Source organism: Zingiber officinale, chromosome 5B (genome assembly GCF_018446385.1).
Source record: "Zingiber officinale cultivar Zhangliang chromosome 5B, Zo_v1.1, whole genome shotgun sequence".
In the NCBI taxonomy this organism is placed as follows: Eukaryota; Viridiplantae; Streptophyta; class Magnoliopsida; order Zingiberales; family Zingiberaceae; genus Zingiber; species Zingiber officinale.
Window position 1 is genome coordinate 106,765,795 of NC_055995.1, and position 14,486 is coordinate 106,780,280.

At 32.2% G+C, this 14,486-nt stretch overlaps 1 protein-coding gene across 3 annotated transcripts in view; it reads right to left on the reverse strand.

The window, feature by feature from the left end:
• LOC121985287 (DNA polymerase I A, chloroplastic-like) overlaps positions 1 to 14,486 on the reverse strand; it is an 82,709-nt gene that overhangs the window by 35,226 nt on the left and 32,997 nt on the right. For 2 of the 3 annotated variants that reach the window (XM_042538638.1, XM_042538641.1), the window contains 3 exons: positions 13,712 to 14,388; positions 11,745 to 12,186; positions 11,361 to 11,456 (listed from right to left, as the gene is read on the reverse strand). In XM_042538638.1, coding sequence (XP_042394572.1) covers positions 11,361 to 11,456; positions 11,745 to 12,186; positions 13,712 to 14,388 — 1,215 coding nt within the window. The remainder of the gene's footprint in view (positions 1 to 11,360; positions 11,457 to 11,744; positions 12,187 to 13,711; positions 14,389 to 14,486) is intronic. The other variant, XM_042538639.1, reaches the window with a different exon arrangement.

Sequence of the window (14,486 nt, forward strand, 5' to 3'; positions counted from 1 at the left end):
GCATATGATATTATTTTGATAGAGGAGATACGTGAAGGAGTAAATGTTAATCTTAAATCTTGGCGGGAAATGCTAGAAGTAAAAGATTTTAGACTTAGTAGTAAAGACAGAATACATGAAATTGAAGTTTAGCAATATTAAACGTAATGAGATAATTGTTAAGATAAGAGATGATAAGTTGTTTGTAAGTGAAAGCTTTAAGTATTTAGGATCATTTTTGCAAAAGGATCGAGGGATTAACAAAGATGTCTTACAAAGAATAACGCAAGATGGTTGAAATGGAGGAACTTTGTGATCATAAATTTTAGTACCTTTAAGACTTAAAGGAAAGTTTTACATCACGACAATTAGACCTGCTATGTTATATGGAATTAAATGTTAAGTTATGACTCAAGTTACAGAGATAAGGATGTTAAGGTGGATATGTAGACATAAAAGGATGGACGGAATAAAAAATAAAATTATTAGTGAGAAAGTAAAACTCTGGAAACGCGTTTAAGATAGTATAAGGGCAGCCCGGTGCACGAAGCTCTTGCCATGCGGGGTCCGGGGAAGGATCCATTGTTCGCAGCCTTACCCTACTTTTTGCAAGAGGTTGTTTCCAGGATTTGAACTCATGACCTTTTGGTCACATGGCAACAACTTTACCGTTGCTCCAAGGCTCCCCTTCAAGATAGTATAGACATGTAATGACTAATAAATGCTTCAGTTAGGCGATGTGAACTATAACAAATGTGCACATCAAACGAAGAAGAGGAAAACTAAAAAAAAATTAGTTAGCAATAATAAAATAAGATAAAATTTATTTAAATATAAATGATGATATAATAGAAGGGGAGCCTTGGCCCAACGGTAAAGTGTTGTCATGTGACCAAAAGGTCACGGGTTCGAATCCTGAAAACAGCCTCTTGCAAAAAGCAGGGTAAGGCTGGGTACAATGGATCCTTCCCCGGGACCCCGTATGACGGGAACTTCGTGCACCGGGCTGCCCTTTTTTTTTATAAATGATGATATAATAGAGGATAGAACCTAATAGTGTAGAAGAATTCATAAAGCTGACCCCACCTAGTGAGATGAGGTTTGGCTGTTATTGTAGTAACTCTCCCTCAAACTGAAATTCCATAAGATTCATAAGTTTACTATAATGAAATGACAACTTGTGAGAAGCTTCAAAATGAATAAATTAATTGGAAGTCCACCATCTATTGAGACAAGAAGTTAATATTAGGTTTTGTACATCTTGATACATGATATACCACTTTTACTTATCCAAAAAGAAGTTAATATTAGGAGTGGCATCGAGCAAACTATGATATTACTCCTAGAGACAAGGAAGCCAAAGTGGAAACAGTAAAAATTCTAGCATCTTCTCATTAAACAAGAAGAGATAAGAAGAGGACAAGGACATATCTATCTTTTTGAAGGTGCAACCAATGAAGAATGTGATATAATTATTGCAAACATGACTAAGATTAGTGATCTAATCGACAACCTTGTGGATGAGAAATAGCAAATGGATACTGAATTGTCAATCATTTTACTCAAACAAAACCATCAACAAGTAAGTCATTATCCGACTAAGTGGGGTCAACTATATGGATCCTCCTACGTCATTGGACTCGATCCCCTACTATATCCTCATCTATAAAGGGCAGCCAAGTGCACGAAACTCCTGTCAATACAAGGTCTATTGTACCTTACCTGTATTGCAAGAGGTTGTTTCTGCAACTCGAAACCGTGACCTCCAGATCATACGACAGTAGACAAAACGTAGACAAAAACACGAGATGAATGAAACATGCAATCATGATGGTGAAATTTAAAAACTAGCAATACTTAGTAACAAAAGACGAGGAGAAATTTTGAACCAAGATACATATTTCTAATCTTCCATTCTTATTCTTAATTCAAATATCACTATTTTAAAAATAGAAGTATTCCCACTCCTTTTCATTTAAAATTATTTTCCAAATTTTGCACTTCGTTATTATGTTGTCATCATGAATTACTCTATTCTTTCTTTTTTTCTTTCTCCTTACTATTTCTCCCTTTCTAAAAGGGGACACTTTCCACTTAATATGATTTTCCATCTCTTTTTTTCAAAATACATAGGATCTTATGGAATTTGACCAACTAGAATTAACCAAGCTACTGAAACAACTTGGTTGATTTTTTTAGCTTGACCTTGAATGTTATCAAGCTCTTAATTTGAATCTGTTTAGTTGTTTGAAGCTTTTACATCTTTAAGCTTGCTTGATTGCTTAGTGAGTTTGATATTACAACATTGTTTGTTCATTTTGAAAGCTTTTTTATTTATTTGTAGGTTTATTTATAAGTTTGATAAAAAGTTTTGTTAAACATTGTTCATGAGCTTTATTTGCTTACATTATTCATGAATAATTTTGTAATTTTTGTACATAAACAATAATGAATTAAACACCTAAACTCGTTCATTTAGTTTAATGAGTTCTGAATGAACATAAAGGATTTCTTACCAAGACGAATATCAAGGTTGTTCACAAGCATTTGATCCATTTACAACCCTAAGACCAACTCTCTAATTGAGCCTTAAGACAACATCATTTTGTTTCTTCAAATGGGGGATGTTGCAACCGTGCTTCTTTAATCATAGAATCCTTCTTCAACAAAACAAGCAAGGAAATGACAATCCAAAGACAAGAGAAAGTGATCTTCAATTTTAAAGAGGGAACAATTGTGGATGATCTACTTCATCTAACTCATCAAGATTAGCATGCCCAGATATACAATGGGAGAACATGACTCTCTATGAGATCCTCTTTCATATCGTCACATGCATGTGACACGTTCATAACAAATTGAGAGGGAGCAACCTAGCAAAGGGAAGAAAGTTTCTACCAAGATTTATCTAGGAAAGTTGGTGAAAAAAAGGTGAGGTCAAAAAATTGCATGACTTTTGCAATAAGGGATTCAAGTAGAAACACTATGGCAAGGAGATGAGAGAAAAGATACGTAGGAGGAAAAGATGTAGATATGAGATAAGATAAGCATGAGGAAGAGGAGATGTGGCGGTCAAAAAGGAAAAGGATTGTGTCCAAGGAGAGAATGATGAGGATAATCATGTAATTGATGGAGTAGCTAAAGAGGAACAATTGATTGTGAGCAAAGAGGAGGAACTAAGAAGCAACATGGGCAATGAAGGGGGTAGGTTGCAAAGTTTTTGTGGTTGATTTTGGTTCAATGTAGAAGAGGAAAAGGGAAGTCTACTAATTAGGTTTTATATTTGAATCTGATTTACAAGAACTTGGAGCAAGGAACAAAGAGAAGATGAGGAACAAGCCTTCAAAAAAAAGGAGCAACAATGATATAGAAGAATTTGAAGTGATAGAATGATATTTGCTAATATCAATAATATTTCATTGTTGTAGAAAGATGAAAAAAAAATTAGCGTTTAATAGATAAGATGAAAGAAAAGGGAAGCTAAGTTGATAAGGTAGAAGATGAGGTCAAGGGATTATTGTAGAAATCAAACCCTAGGAGTGAAGCCACTTTAATGTCAAGTTGAGAGGGATAAGAATGTATTATTGTTTATAAGATATAACTATTACATGATATATATAAATATGTTAACTCACAATATGGTTGTCGTGAACCTCGCAAAGGCTACTGTGAGTAGACTAAAGTTTAAAAACAATTAACGGGATAGGAAACAGATTATTAAGATAAAAAAAAATTAAATATAATATAATTTCTAACTTTATAAAATATCCTACTACTAATCAATTAAATTATTCTATGTATAAATTTGATTTAATTTAACCTAAATTGACTTTTACTCAAGGTTTAAAATCTCGACCCGTGTCGAGATTTCGGTCTCAGACCGAAACGATACGGTTTCAGTATTTTATCGTGTCGTGTCGATACTGTTTCGATATTTTTTTATTTATATAATAATTATTAGATAAATATATTTATTGTATATACTTTAAAAATAAGTTGTATATTGATTTTATATAAATTCTCAATTATTGAATAACTTAATATTGTTAGAAAAAATAATTAAATATAGTTTTTTTAAAAAAAAATTGATATATCAATAATTTGAATTAAAATTGATACATTATAATATGTTACCTTACTAATACCAAAAGAAGTAGCGTGAATCAAATGGAAGCATTGATTCTTGCAACATTCTGCTTAGGTCAACTCCATAGTTCTCCAACGCCCAGATTAAATAATCATCCCATGACATGCAATATTGATATTGATTTCTCCACATGTCTCGATCAATCACTAGCTATTGGATTTGAACTGGCACCACTGAAATCGGAACGGGTATAGGTACAAGCACAGGATAAGGATAAGGATTAGGATAAACATACATCCCCGAGCTTGTTGCATGTGTGTAATATATCTCACATGTCCATGGCTCCGATGCTAGAGTAGGGGAACATAATTTTTACCACTAGATGCATCACCACTGTCATCACTTCCATGAGTACTTGCACTGCTATCAATATCACTATCCTCATTTTGAACTTCTCGTCGGACTACAGTGTCAAAAGGTGATGATGTTTCATCACTGTCATCAAGTTCTTGCTCATCAATTGCATCCAATGGATTTTCTCTAATTCTCAATTGACCCCTTCTCGTAAAAGCAGGAGGTTTGCCTTTTTCTTTCTTTTTAGTAAAAATTGCAATAGCTTTGCCTTTGCCTTTATCTATGGACTTTGGTTGGATTTAGAGTTAGGATGTTTGAGAATGTCTAGACCGAGATCTAGAAAATCGAAATTCTTGATCAAAAGTTTCATCATCATCTTCAGATATCTCATCTAGCTTGTATTTTTTCAATCTGTTGAGTAAGAAATTGAGATGGTCGTGGTGGGTCTCCTACTTCATCAAGTAATGGATTCTCAGCCTCAACAGTGCTCCATCAATCCATCATTGGATCATTCTCAGTTTGAACAAATCCAATATCAAATAAGTCTACATCACCAGAATCTTGTTCTTCATTCTCTTTTGTTATTGCTCTTAGTTGAAGACGCATATTATAATGAACGTAGACCATTTTCTCCAAGCGACGATAAGAAAGACAATTTCGTACTTTTGTATAAACGAGAGAGAAAGTTGACCAATTTCTCTCACAACCACTTGAAGACGTAGTTCGTGAGAGAATTCGTACCGCAATCTTTTTTAAATTTGGAGTTGATCCTCCATATTATAACCATAACTCAACTATAAGATAAATAAGAAGAAAATTAAAATAGTATTTATATTTGTTGATAATAATTAATAATAATTTTTACTATATTTACCTGCATCCATTTTATATCTGCATGATACTGCAATAGGGTCACTAAAAGGGTCATATGCCTCTCGAAATAATTAGCTTTCATTAATAGTCTCAGCAATTGATTCTGTGTATGTAGTCTTGATATTACATGTTTGAGGACCACTAATAAATCATCATTTGTGCCAAGATTATAATAGTATTTATATGCCAAATTGAGATAATAATCTACAATAATTAAACATATATAATTATTAATAACAATATTAAAAAAATTATCATTAAAAAATTGTACCGACCAAATGAATATATTTTCCCATTTGATCGTCTCATCTTGTAGTGATTATATCAATGTAATGTTGATACTTGGTCAGTGATTGTAGACGCCTCTTAATTTCTTCTTTTGCTTCATGAATTAAGTGATAAACGTTGTCCATTTGTAGCTTCTTGTCCATGTCAACTTTATATAGAACAATTTACAATGGTTCTACTGCTATAAGAATATCTACAATATAGTCCCAAAATCTGACAGATATAATAATTTTTTTGCACCTCCTTACCTTCGGTCACGTTAGAATATCGAGAGGCTTCCCAATCCTCAAAAGAGAACATGGCCTTCAATCCGACTTTTTTCTTATTCAACAATTTTAACAGGAGAAAGTAAGCAGCAAACCTAGTCGCTCCTGGTCTCAAAATCTCCCCATCAATAAATTTTCTCATTAATCCATGAACCCAATGATGATTATAGAGCAATTTTGTTAAAGATTGACCTTTTTTCACTACCTTCTTCACTATATCGAACTTACCGATATCTACCATCATCAAATCGATACAATGGGATGCACATGGTGTCCAAAATAATGTTTGATACTTTTGCTCCAATAACTCTCCAACCCTTTTAAAGTTTGCACCATTATTTGTAATCACCTGCACTATATGTTCTGCACCTATCTCGTGAACTACACTATCCATCAAACGATATATGTAGGGTGCATCATGATAGTCTATAGTTGTATCAATAGATTTATGAAATATCACCTTTCTATTATAGTATAGTAGAAAGTTGATAATGCTCATCCGTGTAGATCTTGTCCAACCATCACACATCAACGTAACCCCATATAAGCTCCATTGCTTCTTGCATGATAGGATCCAAGTCTTGATCTCCTCCACTTGTTTATCTAAATATGGACTGGCAATTTCATATGCAGTAGGAGGTTGAATACCATGACCAGATTTTTGGATGTTAGACACCATGCTACGTTAGTATGTGTTATTTGCTGTATTAGGAGGAAATGATTAAAATGAAAAAATTTAGCAATACTTTTACATTGATTTCTTCTTCTCTTTTGAATATGCATCATCAATCCTAGTCTGTTTGCTTGTTTGGTTTGGGAATGCTAGTGGATCAATATCAGCAATATCAACTGCACGTCTTCGTCCCATAGAAGGAAAAAATCGACCAATACCACCTTATGTTGAAGTAATAAGAACACTTGCACTCCTTCCTAATGTTGTTGCAGTAGTTGAGTCACTTTTATGTCGCATATTTGTTCATAGTCATATTGAGTTCGAGGGGCACTAAGAGCTGCTAAAAAGTCTTCGGCATTTGAAACTTCACCACGACCTTCAATTTCATCATAGATTCATTCTTTAGAGCTTCGGCTATCAACAAGTTCACGTTGTCGTTGTTGTTTATACTTTAATGTTTTTTTGCCATCAAGTCCCTCTTTCATTGCACAACGAACTTCTTGAGAAACTTTTGGACAATTAGAAACATCCGGATATCCACCAGCAAGATGTTGTTTTAGGCGTGTGACCCCACCGCCGCGTCCAATCATATCGCAATACAAACATTGCCAATGGAATCGATTTTATAATCAACGTGTGTCTCTAAGCTGAATCATGAGATTGTTGCTTTGGTGTCATTATCTATGCATTATACAAAACATAAGAATAACACACATTTCCAGGTAATGGTCATAATTTTATAATATCAAGAATGTATTTATCATTGTAAATTTACAAATTAAGTATATAAACTATAAAGAGCAACTTCCTGAAATTTGAAACAATCTTCTAAAAATATTAATTCATCTTTCTCAATTTAAAATGATCAGAATTGCACAAGATTATAAGTGTTTTATTAGGAATCATAAACTTGACAGCATATAAAACTTCTAAAATAAAGGACATGTAATACTTCCTAAACATATCAAGTAAAGACATTCTAAGACAAAAATATATATGACGAAACATTCTTTGACAAAAATATATATTTATATATTCAGGAAGCAAGAATTATAAAAGTTAAATATGTTAATATTCATGGATTCAAATTTCAAATTAATTCTAAAATTAAAAAAAAAACACTATCTATGATAAATATATAAATTAACATAAAAATGTTACTCTATATATAATAATTATACAAATTAATTAATTATTTTTAATTATTATTTGTAAAAAATATAAAATAATAAAAATATCAGAATATAAATTTAATTTATTAGATTTTTTTAGAATTTTTTAAATGTTTTAGAATATTTTTAAATGAAATTTAAAATAATAAAAAAATATTAGAATATATATCTGAATTTGTATAATTTTTTTGAATTTATGAAATTTAAAATAATAAAAAAAATAGAATATATATTTGTATTTTTATAATTTTTTAAAATTTTTAAATGAAATTTAAAATAATAATAAAAATATTAAAATATAAATTAGATTTATTATAATTTTTAAAATTTTTAAATACAATTTAAAACATTAAAAAATAATTTTTCAGAATATTAATTAAAATTTTAATTTTAAATATATTTTTTTATATATTTTATTTAGATAGTTTAATTAGGGTTTATAAAAGTTTGTTTGGAATATCACACCTACTTGGAATTTGGTTAAATTAATTAAATCTAAAATTCGATTCCTCCTATAATCGATCATGCGATAAAAGGAATTGATTCGATTCCTTTTGTCGCTCAATTAATTGATCGCGACAGCGCGAGTGCTGTCGCAGTTGCGCACCGAAATTATAGCGCGTCTAGTGCCAGTTTCGACCGAGAGGCAGAACTGTAAAAACCGTATGTGCCGCCCGGCACGGAATGGTATTCTTTTCCTTGCTTTTACTTAATACACATTAAACATTTCATGAGATAATATCAAAATTTAAATTCAATATTACATTTCAAATATAACTCACCAATAAGCATATGTAGTGATCAAATATTAATAAAAATATTTTTAATTAATATATTTTATATTTAAAAAATATATTGAAATCATATTAGCATGATACCGAACCGAAATCATATTATTCCTATCATAAACCGAAACTCCAGCATGACTTAAAATTTTAAACCTTGCTTAGCACATTAAAACAACACAAAAAAAAGGCTTTAAAATCCAACGACAATGAAGCAAAATTTCCTTTCTTAGTTGTTCATGGATCAAGTCATATTATTGGTTATTTTTAAAACATTATGATCTAAAACCATGAAAGTATTATTCATGAAAAGTATTATTCATGATAAACCACAATCCAAAATTTTTCATACATGTGCTTGTTTGTCCCCAAGTTATTGTCCTTCACATGTGAAGTGTCAATTCATCAGACATTGTAACCATGAAAGCTCTACCTGGTAATTATAGCCTAATGCCATTAAACAAAATGCTATACCAAGTGGCTGCATATTCAAACCTGGTACTAGTCCAGCAATTGAATACCATGCATTGCAAACCTATTATGTAAACTCTTCTAAAACCTGTGACCTCAATCTTCTCATGTGTGATGTATTACCGGTCTAGTTGGACAAGTGTATGCATCGGATGGAGAACTTGCACTATCTAATAGATGAACACAGCATGCAATAGTCATGTGGGCTACTTGAACAGTCATGACATGATCTGATGGAGAACTTGTAGTTTAGTCTATTCCATAATATCTAAAGCATTGTTTCCAACCTAAACAAGAGTGAGTGAGAGATGAAAAAAAAACATGCTTTATACCCAAATCTGAATTTTCATGCCATCCCAATAGTTAATAAGGTGGGGTCCTATCAAGCTTAATTTGTAGTTAAGCTTTGGTGTCAGGTTGGCGGATAGGTTCAATTGGTGCAAATTTATTTTGCAACTACTGTGTATTGTCACATCAACTCTCCGATGGCGATAGATACAATCATTCTTCAACATAATTTGCTATATTTGTTACTAGATAAATAATTTGTTTGTCTGTCCATCAGGTTTCCCCACACCACAATAAATGTGACATAAATCCCCGTTTGGGACGAGAACAGCAAGCTTAGTACCCTCTCAATAGTGTAGTTATACAGATTTGAACCCGACCTTGGTGGAAAGTGCTCCAAATAATAATTTAATATTTGTATTAAAATATCCATAAAGAATATATTTTACAATATTTTTGATATTTACAAAATAATCTTTAATGCATAAAAATTTATATTTATAAAAATTCAAGATCAATCAGTCTCTGTATTACTGTTCAGATTATGTGCGAACAAAAATAAGCAATAACTAAAGGAAAACTTCATTTTGCGACTGTCCAAGGGCCACATAATTTAAAATTAGATTTAGTTGAAAATGTTTATTTAAAACAATAAGTATGCAAGCATTCAAAAAAGTAGTAATTTGATTATTTAATTATTTTTATTTTAATTGATATTTTTTTTAGTCAATTTGCATTAAACTAAATTTAGCAAGTTCAATCAATATTTGAATTAGTTAAATGGTGATTTTTTAAATTTTGAATTAAATTAGTGAACTTAGTCAGATAAATTTTAATAATACCTACAATTAGCAACCTTTAGTAATTTTGTAGAGTTAAGAACGAGAACACACACACATATATATATATCCCCGGGCAATGATACAGCAGTTAGGCCCTTCAAGCAATTAACTAGGAATCTAAGAGTCGAATCCCAGCTGCGATGCACTGCACGGATTTTCATCCAATAGGATGACAACTCTAAGAACGTTGGCCGCTTGGATAGGCCTCTACGGTACTCCTCGATTTATCCTGGTATGGGAAACTTCCATGGGACCGAGCCAGGATTAGTCGATTCAAAGAATTGGATATCTAGATTACTAAAAAAACAAATATATAGGCAAAAATAATATAATTTAAATTTAATAATATTTTGGTATTTTCTGTGATGATTATTTCCATTATTCAAAAGCTTAAACTGGTAGAAAGCAACAGTTAGATTAAATTGATCAGATTTATTGATCTAATTGATTCCAAGTCTAATTAATTGAATATCTCTGATTAATAAGATAAGGTAATTTTATTAATTTAAATGTAATTTAGTGTTACATTAGCAAGGTTTATTACGCAGGGTCAAATGTATTTGAATAGGAGACAATTATATTAAGTCACTCTTATTGCCTTATTGGTATAAAAATTACGAAATTAATTTAGAACAATTAATTTTTTAACAAAGAGTACATTAAACTTTCGCCAACTCTATTTTAATATTCTTGAATTGCAGTAAATTCAAATAATTTTAATATAATTGGATTTTTAGAATTTGAGATTAATTGGGCTTAATTCAAAATCAGAAATTTAATTGGCCTAACTAATTTTGAGATTTCATTTTTTTAATGATTTATATTACAATTTAGAGAACTACAATTTTAAACAAAAAAAAAATACTATATATAAGAACATCTACTTTATGTTGGCAGTTAAATCTCAATTGAGCACGAGTATTTATTCTTGTATGGTTTAAACAATAACATAACTAATGTACTCAGTCAACTCCAAAGAAAAGAGGAAATACGAAAGATATACATTCTACAAAGTTAGTTTCAACAGATTAGAGAGCCCAACCATGATCAAGTTTTAGTACAAGGAAAGTCATGTCAAGTGTTAACATTGTAATTATGTTGCCATTGAAGGATGTTAATGCATGTCAGAAGAATTAAAGAGAAATAGTATGATATAGATATAGCATCACTAGGATTACACAAGATACTCAAAAAAGATATCTTGGTTTCTAACTTGCTAACATTATACAAGAAGAAAAATACTATCATAGAGAGAGGTACAGGCAAGGTATAAAAAGAGAACCTGCAGATTAGGCCTCATGGCTGATATGCGACCAGTTTCAGTATTTATGTTCAGCAAACAATGAATTCGTCCATCAGCACATGAAAGACAACTATCCTGCCACCACAAGAAAGTAGCATATGGTGACCCATTAAGATTTCACGCAACAGCAAGTATTCTTCAAAATAGTATATTTGGCAATAAATAGTAGAACCACATGTCCAGCAAAATTGAAAAAGATTGTAAACAATTTGAGATGTTACATAAGCTCACATAGTCCGATGTGTACAATGTAGGTATTAAAAATATGTAAACATTATAATGCAATCATTCAGACAGGCTAACAAACAATAATAACATTACACAAACATTTTTATCTATGAGTCTTTCGTGCTGGGAAAAAACCTGTAATGGGAGAAGGTAATTTGATATCAAGGAGTCAATAGAACCAGCATCATAAAGATCTGCTATAGCTGTACAAGCTTCTCTCCCTTCTTTACCTCCACCAAATGCCTTGTACGCAGATCCATAACCACAAATGTGTTCACCAGTTGTACAAACATAGGGGACATCAGAAATCTGTTCTGTTTGGTCCACCAAGATATCTTTCCTGCTACCAGACTGATCCTTGTACCCATCATTCAAGTTTCCGGCAAAAACTTTAAGAGCATTGCCACTAACTGAAGGCCACCCACTGGCTGTATATACATCAGTTTGTAAACCTTCACCAATCCTATGTAGCAAAATAGTACGGAATTTAGGAGATTTTTTCCCCTCTTCAAAATCATTCACAGTATCAAGCACCTTGAATGACTTGCAATCAGGCAAGCATTCATTGTGATCATTCCTGGAGCATACAAGTAACTAAAACATAAGTAAAACATAAGAACTTTTAGCATAATGCTAAAAACAAATATGAATCAATAAATGCAGCATAAAACAAGTTAAACTAAAACATAACAAAAATTGGATACTCAGTAATTTGACTTTTGACTATAGTTATAAACCAACTAAAATAAACTCCATCCAAAACAATTCTGCTCAGGAGTCTGCCAACTAAAAGATTAGAATACGGGCACTACACATTTTAAAGAATACATCAACTAGCTGAGCTTATATTCAGGTAATGTTAATAAAATTATTCAATAAACATTAAAAAATTGTCGAGCAATTGTTTTATCAATATAATTCTATGACTCTTAAGAGTATCAGCATTTGTACAATTTCAGATGGACTGCAACCATGGCCACTAATTCATGGTGCAGATGTTGCTTGCTTGAGTTGAGAAGACGAAGAACAAGAATTCCACAGTTATACCATGAACATAAACAAAGGATTTAAATAACATTCTATGTCAGTCGGCATAGGAGAAACCTCTTGTTCCACCTGCCAACGGACACATGGAATCTGTTCAAGATGGTTAAACTGCAATCTATGGTTGTCTAACGTCATTGCAATATCTCAAACTCTTGGACCTCATCAACTAAGTTTCATGAGCTTTCTGAGATGACCATGTTTCTCAAAGCTTCTAATGTCAGAGATGACGAAGCTGCATGAGGCTTCCACTGCCTAAGATGAAATTGTTCAAGGTTTCCACTGGCTGAGACAGTAAGTTGCTTGAGGCTTCCACTATCAAAGATGAAGCCACTTGAGGATTCCACCATTAGAAACTAAGTTGTTTGAGGCTTACACTGCCCAAGACAAAGCCACTCAAAGCTTTCATTGTCTGAGACAAAGCCACTCAAGGCTTCCCCTCTTCGAGGCGACGAAGCCGCTCAACCATAGAACGCAACAATGCCAACCACTATAGCATCAAACACCACCACAAGCTTCTACAACAATCACAAAATGAGGTTAGAATTTTCTTTTTTCTCCTCCAATCTTCTTTCTTTTCTCCTTGGATCCAATTCTTTTCTTCTCTCATTAGCACCATCAGCATTATGTGTCAGAGTTGTCGACACAGCACTGAAACATCTTGTTCTGACCAGAAACCCAAATTCTAACTCAGAATGAGATTTTAACCCTTGATATAAACAATATGGGGAGCACTACTAGTGGAATTGGATGTTACCAAGAAAATGACTAAAAAGCATGAAGTTTTCCTACAAGAATTCCAACCTGACAGTTCCAATATTACTCCTCAGTACACATATATACAATCTAGTCTTTTCTTAACTAACATTTTTTGTTAACAAAAACATGTCGGAAGGTAAAACAATTTCATATATTTTATGCAGATTTACCAAAGCACCAGAAATAATGAAAAAAAAATCAATAAAAATAAAAGATTAGGAATATGCTCACAATAAAATAAAGCCAGAGAACCTTTCAAGTTTCAAGTAATAAAAAATGGTGGGAAAATATGCAACCACCTATTCAATGCACCACCAAACAATAGCTGACGGATTTGAGCATCACTTCCAACATTCATGTATCCAGCATCTGGACAGTAGTTTGATGCCCACTTCCTGAATTTGTTTGTAGCAATCTCCTTTTGAGAAAGAGCAAGTTTTACCATCTCTGAAAGATAATGTCTGTCAACAAGCACTCCCCTGGATTCCATTTGCACTAGTACAACACTTAAAGGTTGCCAGTATTCTAAATAGAAATCATACATTGTTCCTCTGTCTTCACTATCAAGATTCCATGGCATATCCATAAGCTTTTCTTTCAAGGAATCGAAGAGCTTTAAAGTTCTTATGGAATCTAAAGCACAATAACAAATCCATAATATCCGTTCTTCTCTCTGAAGGATATCAACAGAAGAAAGAATGATATGTTTTCCCTCTGAACCATCTTTTTTTAACTTTTTCTTACCAAATATGGATTTCATTGATTTCTTTCCCCTAATTAATGCATCAAAAGCATTTAACTCTTGCAAAGACATTATAGTTGGATCATTCAAAAGTGACTCAAGTGAATACCCTTCATCAGCTCTTCTGGTAGAATCACAAAGTCGTGCCAGATGCACGGTATCTGCATGGAACCCAGAAAGCCTGATCCCATGGTTCATTAACACATGACTGAAAAAACTATAATTATGGAAAACCTACAAAGTCAAAAATATATATATATATCAAATAATTAAGTTAGTTTCTCCTTCAGCAAAGACATAAACTCAGTAAACCAGGGAGAAAATAATAAGAT